Here is a 24,092-nt window from a genome sequence, read left to right as displayed (position 1 = left end):
AAGTGGAACCCCACACCCGATTCAACCCCCTCCTCCCACCCCTCTTCTGCTTCACCATCTTACAAATTTTAGCCATGCTGTGTATCTGGGACCTGCCAAAGACTGGCGGTGCTTTTGCGCAGAAGCTGGGACTTTCTGAGGTTGCGAACAAACACAGACAGTTTCTATGGTCACTCTAACAGCCTACAGTTTTTGTGCGCATGTGTAGAACCAAAGATTGCTGAAATTAATTAAGTTTGGCTTTAAGTTGTGTACAGTTCTAATTAGTATATGTATGTTAAAGTAATAGAGAAAGTTATTGTTTTTTTAATAAAATAAAAAATATGTTATACTTACCTGATCTGTGCAACGGTATTGCACAGAGCAGCCCCGATCATCCTCACAAATGTTTGCGATTCCCGCTGCACTCAGTGTCTCTTGTGAAAGCAGGAAGTGAGGGGATCAGTGCTGCAGCCAGGACAGTGCTGGATCTGTGATTTAGTCAGGTAACTGTTTATGGACAGGGGGCAGATTGGGTACATTGGGCCAGATTCACAAACAGCGGCGCAAATTAAGTTACTCAAATCGTATGTCATTTAAGTTACGGCGCCTTAATTTTTTTTCGTACGTGCTGTATCCACAGCGCATTTGCGGCCCAAATTGCGCAAGCGAAACTTAAATCCCGAGGCGTAAGGCAGGGTTATTTCAAGTGGGAAGGAAGTGGGCGTGCTCCATTGTAATGAGCCGTGACCCCATGCAAATGAAGGGCCGCCCGTACTGCGCATGCGCGCACGAATCAGCACCTCACTGGGCATGTGCAGAACTTGGCTCGGCGCAATCAGTGAGATAGGAAAAAGGCCAAGTGTACTTAGTTTAAGAATCGCCCTGTGTATAAAAAGCCCCAGACAAACACACTTCCCTTGCAAATGTACATCCCTGTGTTCCCCTTTCCTAGAGCAAGTTGCTTCTGCTCTGTCGTCTGTTGGTGTGTGCTGGTGAGTTTCTTGTTAGTTAAAAGATTTGGAGGAGTAGTAGAGTGTAGTAGTTGTGTGTTTTTTCTGATTGTATTTTCTGTTTGTTTTTTGCTGCTTGTTTTTTTCTGAGTTTTTTTTCTGTTTGTTTTTTGGTGTTTGTTTTTGAATTTGTAGTAGCTGTCTGCTTGTGTGGTTTGATTTTTGTGTTTGTTTGTTGTGTGAGTATTTGTGTTTGTTTGTTGTGTGAGTATTTTTGTTTGTTTGTTTGTTGTGTTTGTTTTTTCTTGTTGCTGAGTGGTGGGTATTATGGCACCAAAGCGCAGGAAGCTAAATTTTTCGAGCATAGAGAAGCAGATACTTGCTCGGGGCATCGCCCAATATGGGCGTAATTTTCATGGCCCTGAGAGCCGGAACACCCCCCCCGGCCAGGAGAAAGGCGATCATCCAAAAAATTACGGATCAGCTCAATGCGGCGGGGGGGGGGGGAGACGAGGACCCCCGGTGGCATACAAAAGAAGATCAACGATCTTAAGAGCCTGGTCCGTGAGAAGATGGCCAAGATCAATGCCCATGCCAGGGGCACTGGAGGAGGCGCACCCTGCCCCATCAGGCTGAGTGAGGAGGAATGGGCAGTGGCCCGGTGTTTCCACCCACAGCAGGTGGTGGGCCTGCCTGGCTATCAATCTGATTCTCCTGTGAGGACAGGTAATTTTTGGGTTTTTCTATCTGGTCATTAGCATGTGTGGGTGGGGGAAGGAAAGATGTGCCAAGTGTGTGGATCCTCCAACCTGTTATTGTTTTGTGTCCTCCACAGATGGCCAGGAGATTGCTGGGCCATCAGGCCAGGAGGTTGCTGGCCCATCAGGCCAGGCTGCTGCACCATCCCCAGGACAAGAGGCTGCTGAGGAGTCCCAAGAAGGGCAGGAGTCCCCAGGGGAGGGGAGTGGCCACACCTCCCCTCATGAGGAGGTTGAGGGGGAGGAGGATGAGGGGGTGGAGGCTGAAGATATGGACATTGCCAGGCAAGTCCTTTTGGCATCAGATATGTTGACCCTTGAGGCTACCCCTGAGGCTGGCAGCAGTCAGGCCACCATCAGGGGTAGCCCCTCCCACTCCTCCCCCAACAGGCCTCAACCCACAAGGGCCTCTCTCTCCCCTCCTCCCAGGCCACAAGCCTCAGCGGCAGGCAGGATGGCGACTCATGAGACCAGGGGGGTGGCCGAGCGTCTGCCGGGCAATCTGCAGAGGGACAATGCCCGGCAGACCCGCAATCTGGCTGAGATCAAAGTGACTCTGAGCCAGATGGAGGCCAGCCTGGGGACAATTAAGGAGTCAATCACTGATGTGGCCACAAACTCCTTGGCGGTCATCACATGCTTGTGTGACCTGCAGACCGCCACAACAGGCGTGGCCCAGGAGGTGAGTGCCCTGACCCAGGCTGTCCAGGACAATACCCGGGCTGGCCAGGCCAATACGGCTGCCCTCACAATCTGTCTGACCAGGATAGCAGTGGCCTTGGAGGGCAGGCCAGCAAAAGGACAGTCACCAGGGGAGGCTCCTCCTTCCCCTGCTCACACCCCCCCCCAGGATGATCCTCCTTCCCCTGCTCACCCACCCCCCTCCAGGATGATCCTCCTTCCCCTGCTCACCCCCCCAGGAGGCTCCTCTGGTTGGCCGTGGGCAGCCCAGGCGTAGCTCACGCCGCCGCCGTTAATTTTGCAGGGTACTTTTTATTTTTTATTTTTATTATTTTTTTTGGTATACTGTACTTATGATTTGTTTTATGTGTGTGAATGATGTATGAATGTGGGGGTGGGCATTCCTGATTAAATAAGGGTGTCACCCTCAGTTTTGGTGGAGTAGGGATCCCCAGGACCAGGGAGAAATGATCCCAGGTCCATGTGAATGGTGTATGAATGCACAGTGACATAATTGGAGCCGTGGCGTTACTGCTCCCAAGTACCATTGGGGGGGTACTTGGATCTAATCCAATTAGATGTGCATGCGATGTGTCTGTGCTAGGGAACACAGTGGTGTGCATTCATGCATTCTCATTGTGACATAATTAATGTGTGTGTTTACTGTGCAAAGATGCATTCTGAGAGGCGTCTCCTGACTGCTGTTCACTCAGAAGAGGGGGTACCCTCGGTTACTAAAGTCACTAGTCTAGCTATGCGCATGGATGCCCCTGGCATGTTGGCATACAGATTGTTGTCCTGCAAGTGTGTGTGCTCAACTCTTCCTTAATGGTGTTGCTTTAGCTGACATTTACACGGCAGGTGTAAAATTAGGGCACCTTTTATAAAGTGTAATTTTACACCATGAAACTAACAGAAACTTAATTTTGTGGATCGCCTTATCTCCCTCATTTGCATCGTTGCCTATCAAAACAGCGGCGTTTCTAGCGTATTTTGCGCTCGAAAAAGCGCCGGTGTCATTTTTTTAGGTAGGACGAAAAAAAACTTGTTTTCAGGCGTAACTCGTTTTGAGGATCGCAAAGTTCAATTACGCCGCGCATCTCGAGTTAAGTCGGCGCATCTGCTTTGTGAATCTGGCCCATTGTTTTTTGTTTTTGTTTTTACCTTAATGCAGATAATGCATTAAAGTAAAAAAAAACAACGAAATGTTGGATTTAGAACCATAGTTTAGTATTATATTTGTGTAGTAAAAAAATTGGATGGTAACAGTTCAATGGGGGTTATTTACGAAAGGCAAATCCACTTTGCACTACAAGTGCACTTGGAAGTGCAGTCGCTTTAAATCTAAGGGGTAGGTCTGAAATGAGGGGAAGCTCTGCTGATTTTATCATCCAATCATGTGCAAGCTAAAATGCTGTTTTTTATTTTCCTTGCATGTCCCCAATCGGATCTACAGGGACTGCACTTCCAAGTGCACTTGCAGTGCACTTGTAGAGCAAAGTGGATTTGCCTTTAGTAAATAACCCCCAATATGTCAATTATATTGATTTCTATTGTGATCATACTTTTAATTCATAATAAATAGTTTATTTTATGGCCATTGTAGGTCAAGTACTGTAAAAAGTCAGCTTGTGAATATAAAAAAAAAAACAGAGATAAAAGTGTACAACAGCTCTATCTAGAGGACATTTATAGTCACTGAATGATATTTTTTTTTATATTAGCAGTTTTCAAACAAGTTTGGATATGTATTTAAAATAAAAGGATTATTGTAGATATAAACCTAATCACTAAAATTTCATATATAGTCCTTAACATGTTTGTGAAATTTCAAAATATGTCATCAATCTCTTTGAATTCACAGCTTTTATTGAGGAATCTGCAATTGTCTCTTGGGCTGGCTTTCCGATGCACTACACAGCAGTGGGAATAGCACACGCTATCCCAACATGGTGCAACAGCTGCAGCCCTCCTGCACCAAACAGATGAACGCAGGGGAGGGCTGGCAGCCTTAGGCCTGGGGGGCAAGTCCAGTCAAATGGCCCATAGAGCGTGGAAAAGTGATGGCTCGAGGAAAACAGTCTAAGATTTTTCATGATTACATCAGAGTCCGCACAGAGGCCCCCCTTACATCAGAGTCCGCACAGAGCCTCCCCTTACATCAGAGTCTGCACAGAGCCTCCCCTTACATCAGAGTCCGCACAGAGGCGCCCCTTACATCAGAGTCCGCACAGGCCCCATATACATCAGATCTGATGTAAGGGGTGTTCTGGGAAACTTGATTTAAGTGTGCATGCTGTGGACTATTGTGCAAAGAGGGTCTCTGCTCACCAAAGCCTGCCCCCTCCCCTTTAACAAGTCCACAGAGCACCCCTTTTTATACACTGGGAAGCAGGAGAGACTAGAGAGGGTGAACTTACCAGGATGGAGGCTGAAGCGCAGGCAGGCTGTCTGATGCTTTTTTGGGTTCAAACTTCCTGTCCAGTGCCCACACATGCCCGGGGAGTGTCGGCTGGGCAGACTCAAGCCCCGTACACACGACCAGTTTTCTCGGCAGAATTCAGCTTCCGACCGAGTTTCTGGCTGAATTCTGCCGAGAAACCCGGCCGTGTGTACAATTTCGCCGAGGAAGCCGACGAGGAGCTCGACGAGGAAATAGAGAACATGTTCTCTATTTCCTCGTTGTTCTATGGGAGCTATGTGTTTGGCACGTCGAGTTCCTCGGCCGTGTGTACGGGGCCTCAGAAGGAGGAGGAGCAGATGAGCTCTATCCTTCCTCGTGTCTGTGCAGAGAGAGAAGAGGATGTCAGCGCTGGTGTGCGCTGAGGCTGAGCTATGTGTGAGACGAGACATAGCTCAGCTCTGCAGTCATCTACCTCGGAGCTGACACAGGCACGGCTTCATAGTGGGAGGTGAGCAGCGGCCGTGACCTGTGTTAACAGAGCTCCAGCAGGCATATTCCTGCTCTGCAAAAACAGCGTTTGGTAGTGGCTGGTGGCTGTGCATAGTGTCACCATCCCGGGGGGAGATTTCCACCCTGCCCCCCCTGCCAGCCCTCCCCTGGATGAACGTGTTGTTCTTAATAGAATACAAGTGCAGTGATCACCAAAATCGTTCCTCATCAACCTTTCCTCTCTAACTGGAAGTTGGTACCCTGGTACGGACAGGGAGCTAGAGGAAGAGTCTGCAGGAGCCTGGCATTGTAGTTGTAGCCATCCTGCCCTATGCATCTAAATTTTGTCTTTCTGGGTGGTAGACAGAGCAAACGTTTTTATAGTCTATTTGCTCATTTGGTTTTTCCCCTAAGCTCAGAGTTGGTGGAAGTGCTGCTTCCTCTAAAAAAAGGTACAGGTTGCTGGTTTCAGGCCCTTTTTGAATGTACTGTAGATGGAGTTTGCTAGTCTGCAAGTCAGTAAAGGTGTTCGGAAAATATATATCCCTCTCTAGGCATGTGCAAAAGGGAAAAATTTGTTTAGTTTCGTTTTAATTAGTTATTTAATTAATTTTGTTAAGTTAGATTTGTTACATGTGTTAAATTTGTTTTCGGAATTCGTTCGTTTTCGACCGAATTTCGAAAAATCCATTCGGATTTGGAAATATTTCGACCGGATTCGATAATATTTCAATCGGATTCGAAAACAAATTCTATTCGAATCGAATTCGAAAACAATTCGATTCGAAAACAAATTCGAATGAAAATTGAAAGCAAATTTGAATCAAAATCTAAAAAATATAAATCGATTTCTAAAAAAGAATACAATAAAATAGAATATAAAATAATAAAACAATAGAATGAAAATCAAAGAATAGTAAAGAACAGAATGGAACAGAATGGAATTTAATAGAATGTAATCAAATACAATAGAATATGACCTGGCTTCTTCTATCTATCTTCCATTTTCTGAAATTCGAAATTCATATAGAATGAACTCAAATTCGAAAAGAAAAATATTAGAAGAGTATAATAATAATAATAATAATAATAATAATAATAATAATAATAATAATAATAATAATAATAAGAAGAAGAATAATAATAATTATATATATATTATATATATTTTTTTTATTCTACTCTATTCTAATATTTTTTTATTCGAATTTGAGTTCATTCTATATGAATTTCGAATTTCAGAAGATGGTTATATATAAAATGTAATATATATATAAAATTACATTTATATATATATATATATATATATATAACCATCTTCTGAAATTTGAAATTCATATAGAATGAACTCAAATTCGAATAGAAAAATATTAGAATAGAGCAGAAAAAAATATATTTATATATATATTTTATTATTCTACTCTTCTGATATTTATCTATTCGAATTTGAGTTCATTCTATATGAATTTAGAATTTCAGAAAATGGAAGATAGATAGAAGATAGATAGAAGAAGCCAGGTCATATTCTATTGTATTTGATTACATTCTATTAAATTCCATTCTGTTCTTTACTATTCTTTGATTTTCATTCTATTGTTTTATTATTTTATATTCTATTTTATTGTATTATCTTTTAGAAATCGATTTATATTTTTTAGATTTTGATTCAAATTTGCTTTCAATTTTGATTCAAATTTGTTTTCGAATCGAATTGTTTTCGAATTCGATTCGAATAGAATTTGTTTTCGAATTCGATCGAATTTCGTCCGCGGGTTTTCGATTCGAAAACGTTCGTTCGGATTCGGTTAATTCGTTAATATTACAATTTGGGAATTCGTATGCATACGAATGTCCGAATAATGAAAAATTCGTCCGAATTTCGATTCGGAACGAAACGAAATGCACATGCCTATAACTCTCTCCTATGTGATGCAGTGAGAAATAAAATCTTTAACGTTACTTAAAGTGACCCCATTGTTACACATCACCTACCTTTCAATCATGGGAGTAAAAAAAAAAAAAAAAACACATGCCTTGGGGAGTTCAATGGGAGGCTACACAAAAATTTTCAGGCTCATTTGCAATAATAAATAAATAAATAAATAAATAAATAAATAAATAATAAATGCACCCTTTTTCTGCAAATATTTCTTCATGTATTGATTTTGAACTAAAGGTGGACTTGGCTTTTAACCCCCTTGGCGGTAAACCCGAGCGTGACTCGGGGTTGGTTTTCAATGTTAGGATCGGTATTCCCGAGTCACGCTCGGGGTGGACGTGCAGGGCGTGCAGCGGCGCGGCTTACCTTCTCGCTGGATCCACAGGCAAGTTACTTACCTTGTCCCTGGATCCAGCGATGCCACCCCACTGTGTGAGCGAGCGGGTCCTCCTCGCTCAATTCACAGTGTCCCCGTGTGCCGCCGATCTCCGTTCCCTGCGACGTAAACAAACACTTTACATACAGTATACTGTAATCTTATAGATTACAGTACTGTATGTAAAAAATACACACCCCCCTTGTCCCTAGTGGTCTGCCCAGTGCCCTACATGTACTTTTATATAATAAAAAATGTTCTCTCTGCCTAAAAACTGTAGATTGTCCAAAAGTGTCCCTTTATGTAAAAAATGGTTTTAGATCAGCTAGAAAACAGCGATAATAAATTATAATCACTTGCAGAAATGTGCGATAGCGATTTGTGGGGAAATTCGTCATAAAAAAAAAAAAATAATGACAGCGACAATTCTGCAACTGAGCACATTTCAGTGATTTTGAGTTGATTACATTATTGAATAATTTTTATTATAATTATATTATTATTTGTTATAATTATTTATTATATTATCATTTATAATTTTGTTTTAAAAAAAAAATCATACCCGGGATGCCTACAAGACTCTTGCTTGGTCAGATTTAAGTGAGTTATTTTAAAAATTACAGGCCTACAGTATAAAACGCCAAATTTCCTTGCAAAATAATTGTACCGCTTTTGGTACGTAATTCCAGACAGAATCATACCACCAGGGAGGTTAAAGAAGTAACTTTCTAATACAATTATGGCTATTCAGGCACCATAACTGCTTTTGCTTAGCTTCAGAAATTACCTTTCTTACCTTTTTTTACAAGGTAAAAAGTTCTCTCATGTGACCATGCATCCTGGTAGTAGAGGCAAGGGTGACAGGACACTGCAAATACACAATGTACCTGTCCTGTACCTCTGAATGGCCAGCCAAAGGATAAAAACTGACCATAAAAACACAGATCAGCTTCTTGTGAGGTCAGTTTAGAACACAGAAGAAAAGTAACTGCTATGATCAACCAGTTACTTCAGATGGAAGAACTATATGAAAATGATAGAGACTATGATTTATAAAATTTGTATCTGTATTCTGTAAACACACAGATAGAGCTGTACGGTCTCTAATATCTGTAAAAATACATGTAAATGTATAATTACTTACCCATAGAAAAACAGCAATGCTATGAGTGCTGGTAGGTTTGTGGATGATGTATATGCTTTCTTTTCAAATGCAATGAATATCACGACCACCATAGCCACACTTATGGCGTAGTTTGCCTGAAGACACAGGAACACTTTTTATTTTTTTAAATATGTATTATAACTATCACTTCACTAAATACAGTAAAAGTAAAATAATTGTCGACGCTATATAAGTCCTTCTAATGAATAAATAACAAGATAACCATCTTTAAAATTTGGAAATGTGGCAAATGTGGCAGCGGAGAGGGGGAGGAGGCAAACAAGCGGAACTTCCCCTTTTGGGTGGAGCTCCACTTTAAGCCCTCTTTCCCACTGAGGCAGTTTTCAGGCTTTTTAGCGCTAGAAATAGTGCCTGAAAACTGCCTCCCATGCTTTTACACTGGGGCGGTGCACTTGCGTGACATTAGAAAAGGTATTGTAAGCAGCATCTTTGGGGCGGTTTGAGAGTATACAGTGCTCCCAAAACGTGCCTGCCCATTGCAATAAATAGGCGCCTGAAAATCTCTTCGGAAGCTCCGCAACATGGGCGTTTTTAACTACTTCTCTGGGGTTAAAAGCGTCCCTTTACAAAAGGTAAAATGAGCAGTGCTTTACTGCTAACGTAGTGTGAAAGGAGTCTAAAACCTTATTCATTATTAAAGTGAATCACCTCTTAACAGGATACACACCGTTTAAACCAGACATTGCATAAACATATAAGGTCCACTTATAAATGAGCCCCTCACATCCAAAGAAAAGTAAGAATCTAGTGGGTATTTCGGCATGCTAGGATCCACTAATGGCTGTGTTGTAAAACTCCCTTTTGCCGCTGCAAGTTTAAACCCCAAAACAAAAATTTAATATATTACAGCTTTTTTTTTTACTTTTCCCTTTATTTTCTTATGATGGTCTGGTAAAGATCACCAGAAGAAAATAATACAGCCATGGTGGCTGATGAAGGGGATGTGGTATCTGACATTTGATAAACTGCAATATAAAACATTTTTGTTTTTGGGTTTATTACCACTTTACTGATTGTTTATTTTTAAATGTTATCCATTATACTAACTGCAGTTATGGTTTGATAATATGATTTTTATAACAGCTTACCTGTAAAATCCTTTTCTTGGAGTACATCACGAGACACAGAGAAGCATAGTAATTACTATGTGGGTTATAGAGTCTACCTTCAGGTGATGGACACTGGCACACCCTTAAGGCAGGAAGTTTCCTCTCCTATATAACCCCTCCCATACTGGGAGTCCCTCAGTTTTGTAGCAAAGCAATACGTGTCCCAAAAACCCCATCAAGAGGGGCAGGAGCTCTGTGTCCCGTGATGTACTCCAAGAAAAGGATTTTACAGGTAAGCTGTTATAAAAATCCTATTTTCTTTATCGTACATCACGGGACACAGAGAAGCATAGTAATTACTATGTGGGATGTTCTAAAGCAATGCCAAATGAGGGGAGGGAGGCATCAAAGTCCGCCGGGCGCCATCAGACATGAGGAATCAAACTGCAGCCTGCAGCACACTGCGCCCAAAGGCGCCTTCCCCACTCTTTCGTATATCCAATTGGTAAAATTTAGTGAAAGTGTGGACTGACGACCAGGTCGCGGCCTTGCAGACCTGAGCCATGGAGGCATGATGATGCACTGCCCAGGAAGTGCCAACCGCTCTAGTGGAGTGCACTTTAATCTTAAGCAGAGGAATATTTTCTTTCAAGCCATAGGCTTGAGTAATGACCTGTCGAATCCATTTAGAAATAGTGGACTTAGACGCTGCCTGTCCGCTTCTAGGACCATCTGGCAGAACAAATAAAATGTCTGATTTCCGAATCTGAGCAGTAGCTTTAAGACAGATTTTTACTGCTCTCAGTATATCCAGAGTATGCAACGATCTTTCTGTTGCAGAACTAGGTTCTGGAAAAAAGGAAGGAAGAACCAGATCTTGGTTCAGATGGAACTTTGAAACCACCTTAGGGAGGAAGGCCGGAAGAGGCCGTAGGACCACCCTGTCTTTTTGAAGAATTAGGTATGGCTCTTTACATGAAAGGGCCGCCAATTCCGATACCCTCCTAGCAGAGGCTATGGCTACCAAGAACACCACCTCCCTGGTCAAGAGGACCAAGGGAATGTGAGCCAGAGGCTCAAAAGGTTGCTTCTGTAGGGCAGAGAGAACCAGATTCAGGTCCCACGGGCACAAGGTGGTTTTAATTGGAGGATTAACACAAATCACCCCCTGTAAGAAAGTTTTAACCAGAGAATGTGTAGCCAGTGGCCTTTGAAAAAATATTGATAAGGCCGAGACCTGGCACTTGATGTTACTCAAGGCTAATCTCATGTCTGCCCCCAACTGCAGAAACTCCAGTATTCTGCCAATGAAATACCTGCGAGGATGCCACCTTTGGGCTTCGCACCAGGCCACATATGCCTTCCAAACTCTGTAATAAATAAGCCTAGAAGCTGGCTTTCTGGCATTAATTAGTGTAGACACTAAAAAATTAGAGAGACCCCTCCTCTTTAGGATATGGGTTTCAACAGCCAGACGGTTAAATTTAGAGATCGTAAGGAAGGGTGGAATATTAGCCCCTGTGAGAGCAGGTCTGGACGGAGTGGAAGGATCCATGGATGTTCTATTGACATCCTTACAATCTCTGCGTACCAAGCCTTTCTGGGCCAAGCTGGAGCGACCAGAATCCCTGGTTTTCCTTCCAAGTTTATCCTGCGAAGGAGGCGGGGTAACATTTGCAGCGGAGGAAACGCATAGATTAGGGAGAACCGATCCCAGGGAAACACCAGCGCATCCATTCCGCAAGCGAGCGGATCTCTTGTTCGGGACAGAAAATTGTCCACCTTCGCATTGATATCCACATCTGGTGTTGCCCACCTCTGACCAATGCCCGGAAGATGTCTGGTTGAAGAGCCCACTCTCCTGGGAGCAGCAGCTGGTGACCTAAGAAGTCTGCCTGGCAATTGTCTATTCCTGGAATGAAAATCGCCGATATGCACGGGACATGCTTTTCTGCCCAAATCAGGATCTGATCCACCTCTTTTTGGGCTGCACGACTCCTCATGCCACCCTGGTGATTTATATATGCGACAGCTGTGGCATTGTCGGATTGAATCCTGACTGGGAACCCCTGTAATCTGTCTGTCCATGCTGATAGAGATTCGGGCAGCTCGTCTAGCCCTAACAGGTTGATGGGTAGAGATTTCTCGGAGACCGACCACTCTCTCTGGAGAGATAGCTCCTCCAGGACTGCACCCCAGCCAAGCAGACTGGCATCTGTAGTCACAACCCACCAAGACATTGGAACAAAGTACTTCCCTTTTAGCAAATTCTGGGGAACCAGTCACCAGCAAATGCTCTGTCGAACTGTTGGGGAGAGCAACATGGGGAAGTCTAAGGCTTGGGCTTTCTTGTTCCAAGCGGATAAGATGGCGTGTTGTAGTCTCCTTGAGTGGAACTGGGCAAACGGGACGGCCTCGAAAGAGGCTACCATCTTCCAGAGCAGCCGCATACAAAGGCGAATGGAAGGCTGACGCTTTGAACTGACCAACGGGACAAGTTCCCTTAAAGAATCGATCTTTGTTTGGGGCAAAAAGATCTTTCTCTGATCTGTGTCTTTGAGTGGACCTAAATACTCCAGCCTTTTTACAGGGACCAAGGCTGACTTGTCCAGGTTGAGAATCCAACCCATGGACTCCAGGTATTTCATGGTTCTATGTACTTCTAGGTTTAGATCGGGAACTGAGCGATCTACCAGCAACAGATCTTTCAAATAGGCTACTATAGATATGCATTGAGACCTTAGATTGGCCAACAGGGGGGCCAGCACCTTCGTGAACACCCGAGGTGCAGTGGCTAGTCCGAAAGGGTAAAGCCATAAACTGAAAATGGCGTTGATTTATCGCGAAGCATAACAGCTTCTGATGGCCGGGAAAGATATGTATGCGTCTTTGATATCTATGGACGCTAACAGTTCCCCTCCCCACAGGGAGGCGGCCACTGACCGAATTGATTCCATCCGAAAGGATCGGATATTTAGGAACTGGTTTAGGGCCTTGAGATCCAGAATGGGTCTTACGCCTCCGTTCGGCTTGGGGATGGTAAAAAGATTTGGCTAGAAACCCAAACCTTGCTCTTCTACCGTTCTATGATCAACCTTCGGGATAGCAGATGATCCAAAGCCAATGCTAGAGACTTTCTTTTTCCCGGGTCTTTTCGGGATGCTTGAGGCCAGGAAGCGGAGTGGAGGAAACTCTCGCAACTCCAGCCTGTACCTCTCGGAGACCGTGGAGAGGACCCAAATGTCTTGGATCGCTTTTTGCCAGGCCCCGGCAAACAGCTGAAGTCTTCCCCCCACCCGGCTGAGTGGGGGTGAACCTTCATAATGCTGACTTAGACGCAGGCTTGGCCGGCTTACGGTTCCAGGGTTTCTTGGGAGCCTGAGCTTGCCCTTGAGGCTTTCCTCCTGCATTAAACCTTTGGGGAGGCCGTCAGAACTGCCTGGAAGCAGAAGGCCCAGAAACTGGAGAGGAGGGCATTTAAAGGAGGGGGGACACCTAAACCTCTTTTTAACTGGTAACAGCGTGCTCTTGCCACTGAAATTTTTTTGGATATACTTATCCAGATCTTGCCCAAACAAACGCTCTCCGTGGAAAGGAAACCCGGCTAGAAGCTTTTTGCACAGGGTTTCAGCAGACCAGTTCTTCAACCAAAGCAGCCTACGCATATGTACTAACAGGAGCGTAAGGCGGGAGGACTGTTGTATAGAGTCCTTGATGGCATAAACTGCAAAGCACAATGCCTTGGGAAAGTTGGCCAATTCCCGAGTTTGCTTAGCCGGGAAATCTTTCAAGACCTGTTTTATCTGGTCTTTTAAGGCTTGGCAGATACCTATAGCTGCAATTGCAGGTTGGGCTACCCCTCGGATTGTAGAGAACCATGTTTTTAACAACATCTCCAGTCTCTTATCTGTCGGGTCTTTAAACATCTGCACGTTGTCCACCGGACAGGTCAGAGCCTTGTTCACACAGGAGATAGCTGCGTCCACCGTAGGGACACTCAATTTTTTAGTGAACTTCTCCTCCATGGGATATAAAACAATTTTTTTTTAGGAGGCAGAAACAGTCTATCTGGATGTTCCCAATCTTGATAGATAAGACCTTCAAGTAGTGGATGAACCGGAAAGGAATAACCAGTCTGAGGGGCTTTCAAAGAGCCCAAGGAAGAGACCAAGCTGGATGCTGGCTCTAATAGAGGTAACTTGAAGGCCGAACGGACCATCTAAGTAAGGGACTGCACTAGCAACCTTTCGGACGGAGAAGCCGAGAATGGTTCCTCCAGGGTAGAATCCTCAGAGTCAGAAACATCTGACTGACCCTCTGCCTGATCCCCTGAGGGTAAATCAACCTCTTCCGGGGATAGTTTTCATCGGTCAAATCGATCGTGTGTGGGCCCCATCGGTTTGTTTTCCATCGGTGAAAAAAAATAGAACACGTTTTAAATTTTTCCTATGGATAAAAAAACGATAGAAAAAAAACAATCGTCTGTGTGGAAGTCCATCGGTCAAAAATCCACTAATGCCCAGAATCAAGTCTACGCATGCTCGGAAGCATTGAAGTTCATTTTTCTCAGCACGTCGTAGTGTTTTATGTCACCGCGTTGGACACGGTCAGATTTTTGACTGATGGTGTGTAGGCAAGACTGATGAAAGTCAGCTTCATTGGATATCCGACGAAAAAATCCATCGGATTAGATTCCATTAGATATCCAATCGAGTGTACAGGGCTTAAAGCGGAGCTCCACCCTACTGGAACTCCCGCTGATCGGATCCCTCCCCCCCTCCGGTGCCACATTTGACCCCTTTCAGGGGGAGGGGGGTGCAGGTACCTGTCTAAAGACAGGTATTTGCACCCACTTCCGGCCACAGTCTGTGGGCAGACTGCGGGCAGGACGTCACCTCCCGTTCCACCCCCCGTTGTGTTCTGGGAACACTCGGCTCCCAGAGCACAGCGGGAGCCAATCAGCAGGCGCAGCGCGATATCTTAAGAGATCACTAGTGTGATCATTTTGCCCTTACATTATTGCATCTTCCATTCTGGGAGTTCATTATTTAATCAGATATCTCAGACAAATGACCACAGCACATTTTTAACAAACACTAACAATAACACATACAACATTATCTACTGTATGTGACGAATGGTTGGCAACATTTATGAACCCTAGCACAAAAAAAAGTCTATTGACACTATCCCAATGACAGAATCTGGACAACATTTTTTTGTAACAGAAACAGTTTAGAAAAATCTCCCTTCCTGTATTGTAATGATGAATTGTATGCAAATATAACAACAAAAACCTATATTACTCACAATGTCCCATGCAAAGTTTGTGAACCAGTACACAGCTGGAGTAACTCCGCTAACAAACTGAAGGTGCTTGGCATTGGACACCCTTTCTTGGATCAAATACAACACAAAACTTGCTGGGATGAATGACATCGCAAAAATCACACAAATGGCAACCACAACATCCACTGAAGTAGTCAGCCTGAAAAAAAAAAAAAAGATTTCACTGAAAAAGACAGCATCTAAAAACAAAAGCAATATGGTAACTTCAGTAACATACAGTATGGCAAACTATCGGCAAGTCATCCTTTACCGTTCTACTTTGCTACAATGAACCCTTTATTGGTTTGATGAGGATTTTCCGCATATGATTACTACTCTCTTTACTAAATAAGCCCAAATATGTTTAATTTGTTGAGCAGAATAGAGGGTCTAGACTAGTGGTTTCCAAACTGTAAACCCTTCATTTGCATTTAACTGGCCCCTAGGGCACTGTTCCTCCCACTAATATGAGGCACTATTATTCCCATTAACACCAACAACGGGGCACTATTCCTCCCACTGACACCAACAACGGGGCATTATTCTTCCCACTGACACCAGTGGGACACTATTCCTCCCACTGACACCAACAACGGGGCACTATTCCTCCCACTGACACCAACAACGGGGCACTATTCCTCCCGCTGACACCAACAACGGGGCATTATCCTTCCCACTGACACCAGTGGGGCACTATTCCTCCCACTGACACCAACAACGGGGCACTATTCTTCCCACTGACACCAGTAGGGCACTATTGTGATGGAAATGCATCAAAAGTGCAACAAGTAGGACTTAAAGCGGGAGTTCACCCATAAATTTTTTTTTACCCTTAGATTGATGCTCATTTTGTCTAGGGGAATCGGCTAGTTGTTTTAAAATCCGAGCAGTACTTACCGTTGTAGAGAGAGATCTTCTCCGCCGCTTCCGGGTATGGGTCTTCGGGACTGGGCGTTCCTTCTTGATTGACAGTCTTCCGACAGGCTTCCGACGGTCGCATCCATCTCGTCACGAGTAGCCGAAAGAAGCCGAACGTTGGTGCGGCTCTATACTGCGCCTGCGCACCGACGTTCGGCTACTTTCGGAAAATCGTGACGCGATGGATGCGACCGCCGGAAGTCTTTCGGAAGACTGTCAATCAAAATAGGAACACCCAGTCCTGCAGCCCATACCCGGAAGCGGCGGAGAAGATCGCTCTCTAAAACGGTAAGTACAGCTTCGATTTTAAAAAAACTAGCCGATTCCCCTAGACTAAATGAGCATCAATCTAAGGTTAAAAATAGCAATTTCCAGGTGAACCTCCACTTTAATTTAATTTGAGACAATTGAGTACTGTCCGTGATACTTTTTTATTTGCACCAACATTTTCAGGACAAGCTTTTGGGGTATGTCCCCTTCATACAGTTACACTACAAGGTAGGTTCAAATCTCACTGGTGGCTTTGAGAAACATCTTAGTATTGGCATGTTTTATGAGTCTGTTTGTGAAAGACAACTAATCTGCAGTGGGTGTGTTTGGGAATAGTGCTCCTTCATCAAATGGACCTGAGGTGGAATGATGTTCTATAGAAAGGCCTAGATAAAAAAAATGGAAAGGCTGTACTCCATACATGCTGTTCAAATTTTTATTTCAGTTTTGACTGGAGAGTGTCTTTATGCTTGGGTCATTATTCTCAAACCCCTGTGACAGAAACTAGTGTATACCAGGGTAAGGTAAGGCCTCCTTCACATGGCTTTTTCCGAATTCCAACAGCAGTCTTACGAGTGGAATGACTGGGGTTTGGCGCTAGCATTCTCTTTGACAGCATTGAGTGTGACGAAGGCAGAAGCACAAGAGCTGAATTATTTGAAAAGGCCATCTGTTTGTTCTTCTACTTTACATGCGCTGTTGATCTCTTTACTTATAGAGATCCATACCTCCCAACTGTCCCTGATTTCGAGGGACTGTCCCTGATTTGGAGCAAAGTCCCTCTGTCCCCCATTCTCCTCATGTGTCCCTCATTTTGGTCTGATCTATACAGATGTATATAAAATTCACTGTTTATCTATCAAAAAGTGTTTCCCAGTGCTAAACCTTTCATCTGATTTCTAAATTGCTGCATTTGTAAATTCCAAAAGCCAAAATTAAGAAATAGTAGTGGCAAAAAACTTGTGGGTTTAACCAATCTTATTTTTTTGTACAATTCTCCTTTAAGGGGGCGTGGCAAGGGGTGTGTCCTATGCCTACATACTTTTGCTGATAGGTGTCCCTCATTCCCATCTCAGAAAGTTGGGAGGTATGGAGATCAATGAGCTCTAGTAAGAGGTTGCACATTTTTATGTGTGGAGCATGGCAAGATAAAATGTGTTTGTTTAAATCCTAGCTCACATTTAAAGAGTTTGTTACTCCAACACTACATATTCCTGATATGTGCCATGCTGTACCATGTACTTGTATGAGAAAATCTCCTGTTCTCTTTGTATTGCTTCCTTTATATGGAATCCCTGGTGATCCTGCCAGTCCCCTTGCTTTATTATTAAAAACTGATCAGACTAAGCAGGAGAGCACATCATGGGCAGTTCTCTAGTTATGCTGGGAACTCAGTGAGCTCTCCTCCAATGATCAGACTTAGCCTGAGCCTGCTGCACAGCAATTTACTGGGAAGCTCAGTTTGCTGCTGCTTCTCCTACCCCAGCTCTTATGCAACTGAAAACAGAGGGAATGTGATCACTTATAAAAAAGGGAAAAAAGGTATTTATAATGTTTTTTTATATCTATAAACACATGTTTTTCCTTTCATTTCTATTTTAAACTGAATGGGTTGTTTTACAAGGAGATCCTTTACAATCACTTTAAGGAGAGGAGTGTACAGATTTTCCCTATACTTTCACAATTTCTCATAATTATTGGCATGTGCGCTGATTGTTTTTTTTACCACTTGCTGACCTGCTCACGCAGATATACGGTGGCAGGTCGGCTCTCCTGCGTGAGTCAGTCAGTCTGTAAAAGCAGGATAGCAGGCGCGTGTGCCTGCGGGTCTTGCGGACATGATGTCCGCCAGCGACCCGCGATCTCGGCGAGGAGAGGTAGAACGGGGAACTGCCAATGTAAACAACGCATTTCCCCCTTTCTGCCTAGTGACACGACAGGGATCTACTGTTCTAAGTGATCGGGAACCATGATCTCTGTCATGTTTCAGTAAGCCCACCCCCCCTAAAGATAAAACACGATGAGGGAACGCACTTAACCCCTTTATTGTCCCCAAGTGTTAACCCCTTCCCTGCCAGTGTAATGTTTACATTCATCAGTGCATTTTTATAACGCTGATCAATGTAATGTCACTGGTGCCCAAAAAGTGTCATTTGGGGTCAGATTTGTCCGCAGTTCTGCTAAAAATGGCAGATCGCCACCATTACCAGTAACAACAATAAAAAAAAAGTCCCTAAATCTATCCAGTAGTTTGTAGACGTGATAACTTTTGTGCAAACCAATTAATATACGCCTATTGTGATTTTCTTTTTACCAAAAATATGTAGAAGAATACATATTGGCCTAAACTGATGACTAAATTAGCTTTTTATATATATGTTGTTTGGATATGTATTATAGCAGAAAGTAAAAAAATATATATGTTTATTTTTTCAAAATTGGCGGTCTTTTTTTTTTTAGCGCAAAAAAGAACAAAACAAAGGTGAACAAATACCACCAAAAGAAAGCTCTATTTGTGTGAAAATAAGGACGATTGTGTTTGGGTACAGCGCCGCACGACCGTGCAATTGGGCATCCACATGTAAACACTTAGGGGCAGATCCTCAAAGAAATTACGCCGGCGTATCTGTTGATACGCCGCGTAATTTCAAATTTTGCGCGTCGTATCTTTGTTTTGGTATCCACCAAACAAGATACAACGGCATCTGTGTTAGAGCCGACAGGCGTATGCCTTAGTACGCCGTCGGATCTAAGATGCAATTTTCCGGCGGCTGCTGGGTGGCGTTCACGTCGTAATCGAGTCGAGTATGCAAATTAGCTATTTCCGACGATCCACGAACGTACGAGCGGCCGTCGCATTCTTTTACGTCCTTTCTGTTCGGCTTTTTCTGGCGTATAGTTAAAGCTGCTATCTGGTGGCGTACTCAATGTTAAGTATGGCTATCGTTCCCGTGTAAAATTTAGAAAATTTTACGTTGTTTGTGTAAGTATTCCGTGAATGGGGCTGGACGCCATTTACGTTCACGTCAAAAACAATGACGTCCTTGCGACGTCATTTGGAGCAATGCACCCTGGGAGTTTTGGCGGACGGGGCATGCGCAGTTCGTTCGGCGCGGGGACACGCTTCATTTAAATGAAACACGCCCCCTACTCGCCGCATTTGAATTCCGCGCCCTTACGCCACGAGAGATACACTACACCGCCGTAACTTATGGCGCAAATTCTTTCTGGATTCAAACCAAAGCCAGGTAAGTTACGGCGGCGTAGCGTATCTCAGATACGCTGCGCCAGTGCAGATCTTTGTGGATCTGCCCCTTAATGTGCGGCTTTATGAGAACAATGGCAGCCACTGTCAGCCTGTTATTAATTTATATAGGCTGAGCAGTCGCTGCTATTCACATGCCCATGACATCTTGGCAGAGAGAATCCGCTGATTATTACCTCTGGAATCCAATGATGCATCAAAATGGCCATGTGTAAGGGGCTCTTTACTGGTTACATAAAACACTATCTGATAATACTTCATATGTTGGCTTTGTGCTTACACTGTGACCTCGGACAGCTGATCTTTGGTGAGGTTGAGGGGATGGTTCACTGCAGTTATACCATATTCTTCAGGGTCTTTATCTTCCCCCAGGTTGGCCCTGAGAATAGCATTGTTAGCAACATTGATGAAGATGACCATAGCATGCCAGCCCTTATTATTAAACCAGACCTAGAAAAAAAAAAGCCATATTATATTTATTAAAGTGATGCCAAATAGTTAAAAAACATGTATTCCCTGTCAATAATAACCATGATGTATTATAAATGCATAAATAATGAAACAATAATAATAATAATACTAATGGTTGCATCTATATAGATCCGAAAACACAAACTTTAGCTCTGTCTAAAGGTACCCCTTATGCCGCGTGCACACGCTCGGAATTTCCGACAACAAATGGTCGATGGGAGCTTTTGTTCGAAAATTCCAACCGTGTGTAGGCCCCATCGGACATTTGTTGTCGGAATTTCCGACAACAAAAATTTGAGAGCAGAATGGAGTAGAATTAGAAGTAGATATAAAAGATATAGTATTATCAATAACATCAAGATCTATAAAAAAATACAAGATTAGATATTTTTGACCACATGATTACAGCGGCAAGAACAATAATAGCACGTAAATGGAGGAAGACAGAAAGCCCAACAATAATAGAATAGGTAAATGAAATGAATGAAACACAACATATGGAAAAAAAGATAAGGAAGGAAGGAAGGATACATAAAAAATCAAATACCAAAAATGTGGCAACAGTGGGAAGATTTCAGGCACTCTGTAAATATAACTACCCGTATTTATCGGCGTATAACACGCACCCTAACTTTAAGAGGGACGTTTCAGGGAAAAAACTTTCCACAGCCCCCTGCGTATAACACGCAGGCACAGTTTACCCTCTATTTTGAGGGTAAAAAAGTGAGTGTTATACGCCAATAAATACAGTACATTTTTTTAGGGGTTTGAGGGGAGAGGCAGAGTGGAGGGGGGAGACAGGAGGAGAGAGAGAATTAATTATATCGTTTTTTTTTTTAATGAATGTGTATGGAAGTAAGCATGAATGACTGAATGGGTTGGTTAATATTTTAAATATATTTTTAGGATAAAGAAGTGTATAAGTATTGAATAAGGTTTTATATATATTTGGTACAATTGTAAATTGTATGGTATCTTGTATAAATTAAAATTGTTTGTATTAAGAAAGAAAGAAAAGAAGAAAATCAATAAAGAGAAATTGAAAACAAAAATTTGAGAGCTGGTTCTCAAAGTTTCCGACAACAAAATCCGTTCTCGGAAATTCCGATCGTGTGTTTACAATTCCGACGCACAAAATTTCACGCAAGCTCTGAATCAAGTATGAGACGGAAGCGCTCGGTCTGGTAAAACTAGCGTTCGTAATGGAGATAGCACATTTGTCATGGACTGAAAAGCATGAGGCTGAAAAGCGCGAATCGTCTCTCACCAAACTTCTATTAACAAGACTGGTATTGAACTTCCCTTTTCTAGTGCCGTCGTACATCACTGCGTTCTTGACGTTCGGAAATTTCCGACAACATTTGTGTGACCATTTGTATGCAAGACAAGTTTGAGCCAACATCCGTTGGAAAAAAATCCACGGTTTTGTTGTCAGAATGTCCAATCCTCTGTACGAGGCATTAGACAATTTTTTTCACCACCACTGACCTTGGTAGACACCCCTAGTTGATAAGTCTCTGATAAAAAATCCAATGTCTCTGCCAATGCACAGACACCGGTGTGTGTGTCTCTCTTATAAATCATCTAGGCCTATTTTAGCAAAGTAAGGCTGCTTTCACACTTAGGTGCTTTACAGACGCTATAGCGCTAAAAATAGCGTCTGCAAAGCGCCTTTCCTCTCACTCCAGTGTGAAAGCCCGAGGGCTTTCACACTGGAGCGGTGCACTGGCAGGATGCTAAAAAAAAAGCAAGCAGCATCTTTGAGGCACTGTAGGAGCGGTATATAACTCCGGGCAAGCAGCTAGATCTATAGGTGATATACAATACAGTACATAAATCTGTACCGTTTTACTTACAGAATTATCAGTAATTCGGTGCAGACCAATTTTGTGATTCGGGCACCCCTGCCAGGCAGCACATCCATTGACCTTTATTGTTTGGTCAGGTACACAACTTGTACTGCAAGTGATGCTATATATAAAAGTATATAAATTTAAAGTGAAATTTTGCGTTGAGGAGCATTATTCTGAAATTGTTCGACAATGTTTAGATGCGGCTTTTCACAGACTGGTGAACCACTGCCCATTTTCACTATTGAGACACTCTGACTCTCTAAGATGCTTTTTTTATACCCAATTATGTTACTGACCTGTTGCCAATTAACCTAATTAGTTGCAAAATGTTTTTCCAGTTTTTCCTTGTTGGTGCCATTTTCTTTTGCAGCTTTTTGTTGCCTTGTCCCAACTTTTCTGAGATGTGTTGCTGCAATCAATTCCCATTTTTTTGGGAATTGGGGTTGTACCTGTTGCAGAGCCTGATTGGCTCTATGAGTTGTCCCTCTCTTACTAGCCCAAGTTCTGCAATAAAGGGGATTACTGGATCCTGATATCAAATCCAGGAACTCATATTAGTTATATACATTAAAGCGGTTGTAAACCGCATAAACTTTTTTTTTTTTAAACCTGCAAGGCAAAAGGCATAATCAGCCAGTATGCACCGCATACTGGCTGATTATGAAATACTTACCTCGGAACAAGGTGAGGAACACTTACCTGGTCCACGCCGAGCGAGATGTCATCTTGCTGCGGCGTGTCTTCCGGGTATCGCCGCTCCAGCGCTGTGATTGGCTGGAGCGGCGATGACGTCACTCCCGCGCGTGCGCGCGGGAGATTTAAATTCGGCAAGGTCCAGCGGATGCCGGTCCTTTAGCCGAGGATCCCCCCTGCACATGCGCCGCTGCAATCAGCGGCGCATTGCGGAGGGAATATCTCCTAAACCATACAGGTTTAGGAGATATTCTTGATACCTACAGGTGAGCCGTATTATAGGCTCACCTGTAGGTAAAAGTGACAAATAAGGGTTTACAACCACTTTAACTGGTGCCTCTTATATTTGTCTTACTGTAAACTTTAACCACTTAAGACCCAGACCATTATGCAGGTTAAGGACCTTGCCCCTTTTTGCGATTCGGCACTGAGTTGCTTTAACTGACAATTGCGCAGTCGTGCGACGTGGCTCCCAAACAAAATTGGCATCCTTTTTTTCCCCACAAATAGAACTTTCTTTTGGTGGTATTTGATCACCTCTGCGGTTTTTTTTTTGCGCTATAAACAAAAATAGAGCGACTTTTTGCTATAATAAATATCCCCCAAAAATATATATAAAAAAAAAATTCCTCAGTTTAGGCCGATACACGTTCTTCTACTTATTTTTGGTAAAAAAAATCGCAATAATCGTTCATTGATTGGTTTGCGCAAAAGTTATAGCGTTTTCAAAAATAGGGGATAGTTTTATGGCATTTTTATTATTATTATTTTTTTTACTAGTAATGGCGGCGATCAGCGATTTTTTTTCATGACTGCGACATTATGACAGACACATCGGACAATTTTAACACATTTTTGGGACCATTGTTATTTTCACAGCGAAAAGTGCTATAAAAATGCACCGATTACTGTGAAAATTACAATGGCAGTGAAGGGGTTAACCACTAGGGGGGGTGCTAAGGGGTTAAGTGTGCCCTAGGGGAGTAATTCTTACTGTAGGGGGCGTGGCTGTAGGTGTGACGTCACTGATGGTCGTTCCCTATAACAGGGAACAGACGATCAGTGACACTGCCACAGAGAAGAACGGGGATGGTGTGTTTACACACACCTCTCCCCGTTCTTCAGCTCCTGTGACCCGATCGCGGGACATCGGCGGCGATCGGGTCCGCGGGTGGGCTCTTAAAGGCGACGTACAGGTACGTGGCTGTGCCCAGCCGTGCCATTCTGCCGACGTATATCGTCATTGGGTGGTCCTTAATTGGTTAAGCTGTTTGTAGTGGAAGCATAATGTTTAGCATAACACAGTAAGGCCCTCTAGCAGCTGCTTTGAAGTACTACATCAGTGCTTTTTAACCTTTTTTCAGCCAAGGCACCCTTTAGAACTGCAAACACTCTTGAGACTCGTTTGCATATGCCTGAAAATGCCTCAAAAAGTGCATGGACACATTGGCTAACATGGAGGTGAGTTTCCAGGCAGAAA

General features: G+C 43.3%; 1 protein-coding gene across 1 annotated transcript in view; it reads right to left on the bottom strand.

Moving 5' to 3' along the window:
* ABCA4 (ATP binding cassette subfamily A member 4) overlaps positions 1-24,092 on the bottom strand; it is a 304,087-nt gene that overhangs the window by 60,678 nt on the left and 219,317 nt on the right. The window contains exons 37-39 of the mRNA XM_040359994.1: positions 19,876-20,045; positions 15,125-15,302; positions 8,724-8,839 (exon numbers count right to left, since the gene is read on the bottom strand). Coding sequence (XP_040215928.1) covers positions 8,724-8,839; positions 15,125-15,302; positions 19,876-20,045 — 464 coding nt within the window. The remainder of the gene's footprint in view (positions 1-8,723; positions 8,840-15,124; positions 15,303-19,875; positions 20,046-24,092) is intronic.

The sequence above is a fragment of the Rana temporaria genome, chromosome 7 (assembly GCF_905171775.1).
Source record: "Rana temporaria chromosome 7, aRanTem1.1, whole genome shotgun sequence".
Classification (NCBI taxonomy): domain Eukaryota; kingdom Metazoa; phylum Chordata; class Amphibia; order Anura; family Ranidae; genus Rana; species Rana temporaria.
Note: the sequence above shows the minus strand (reverse complement) of the source record. Positions and strands in the feature narration are given on the sequence as shown.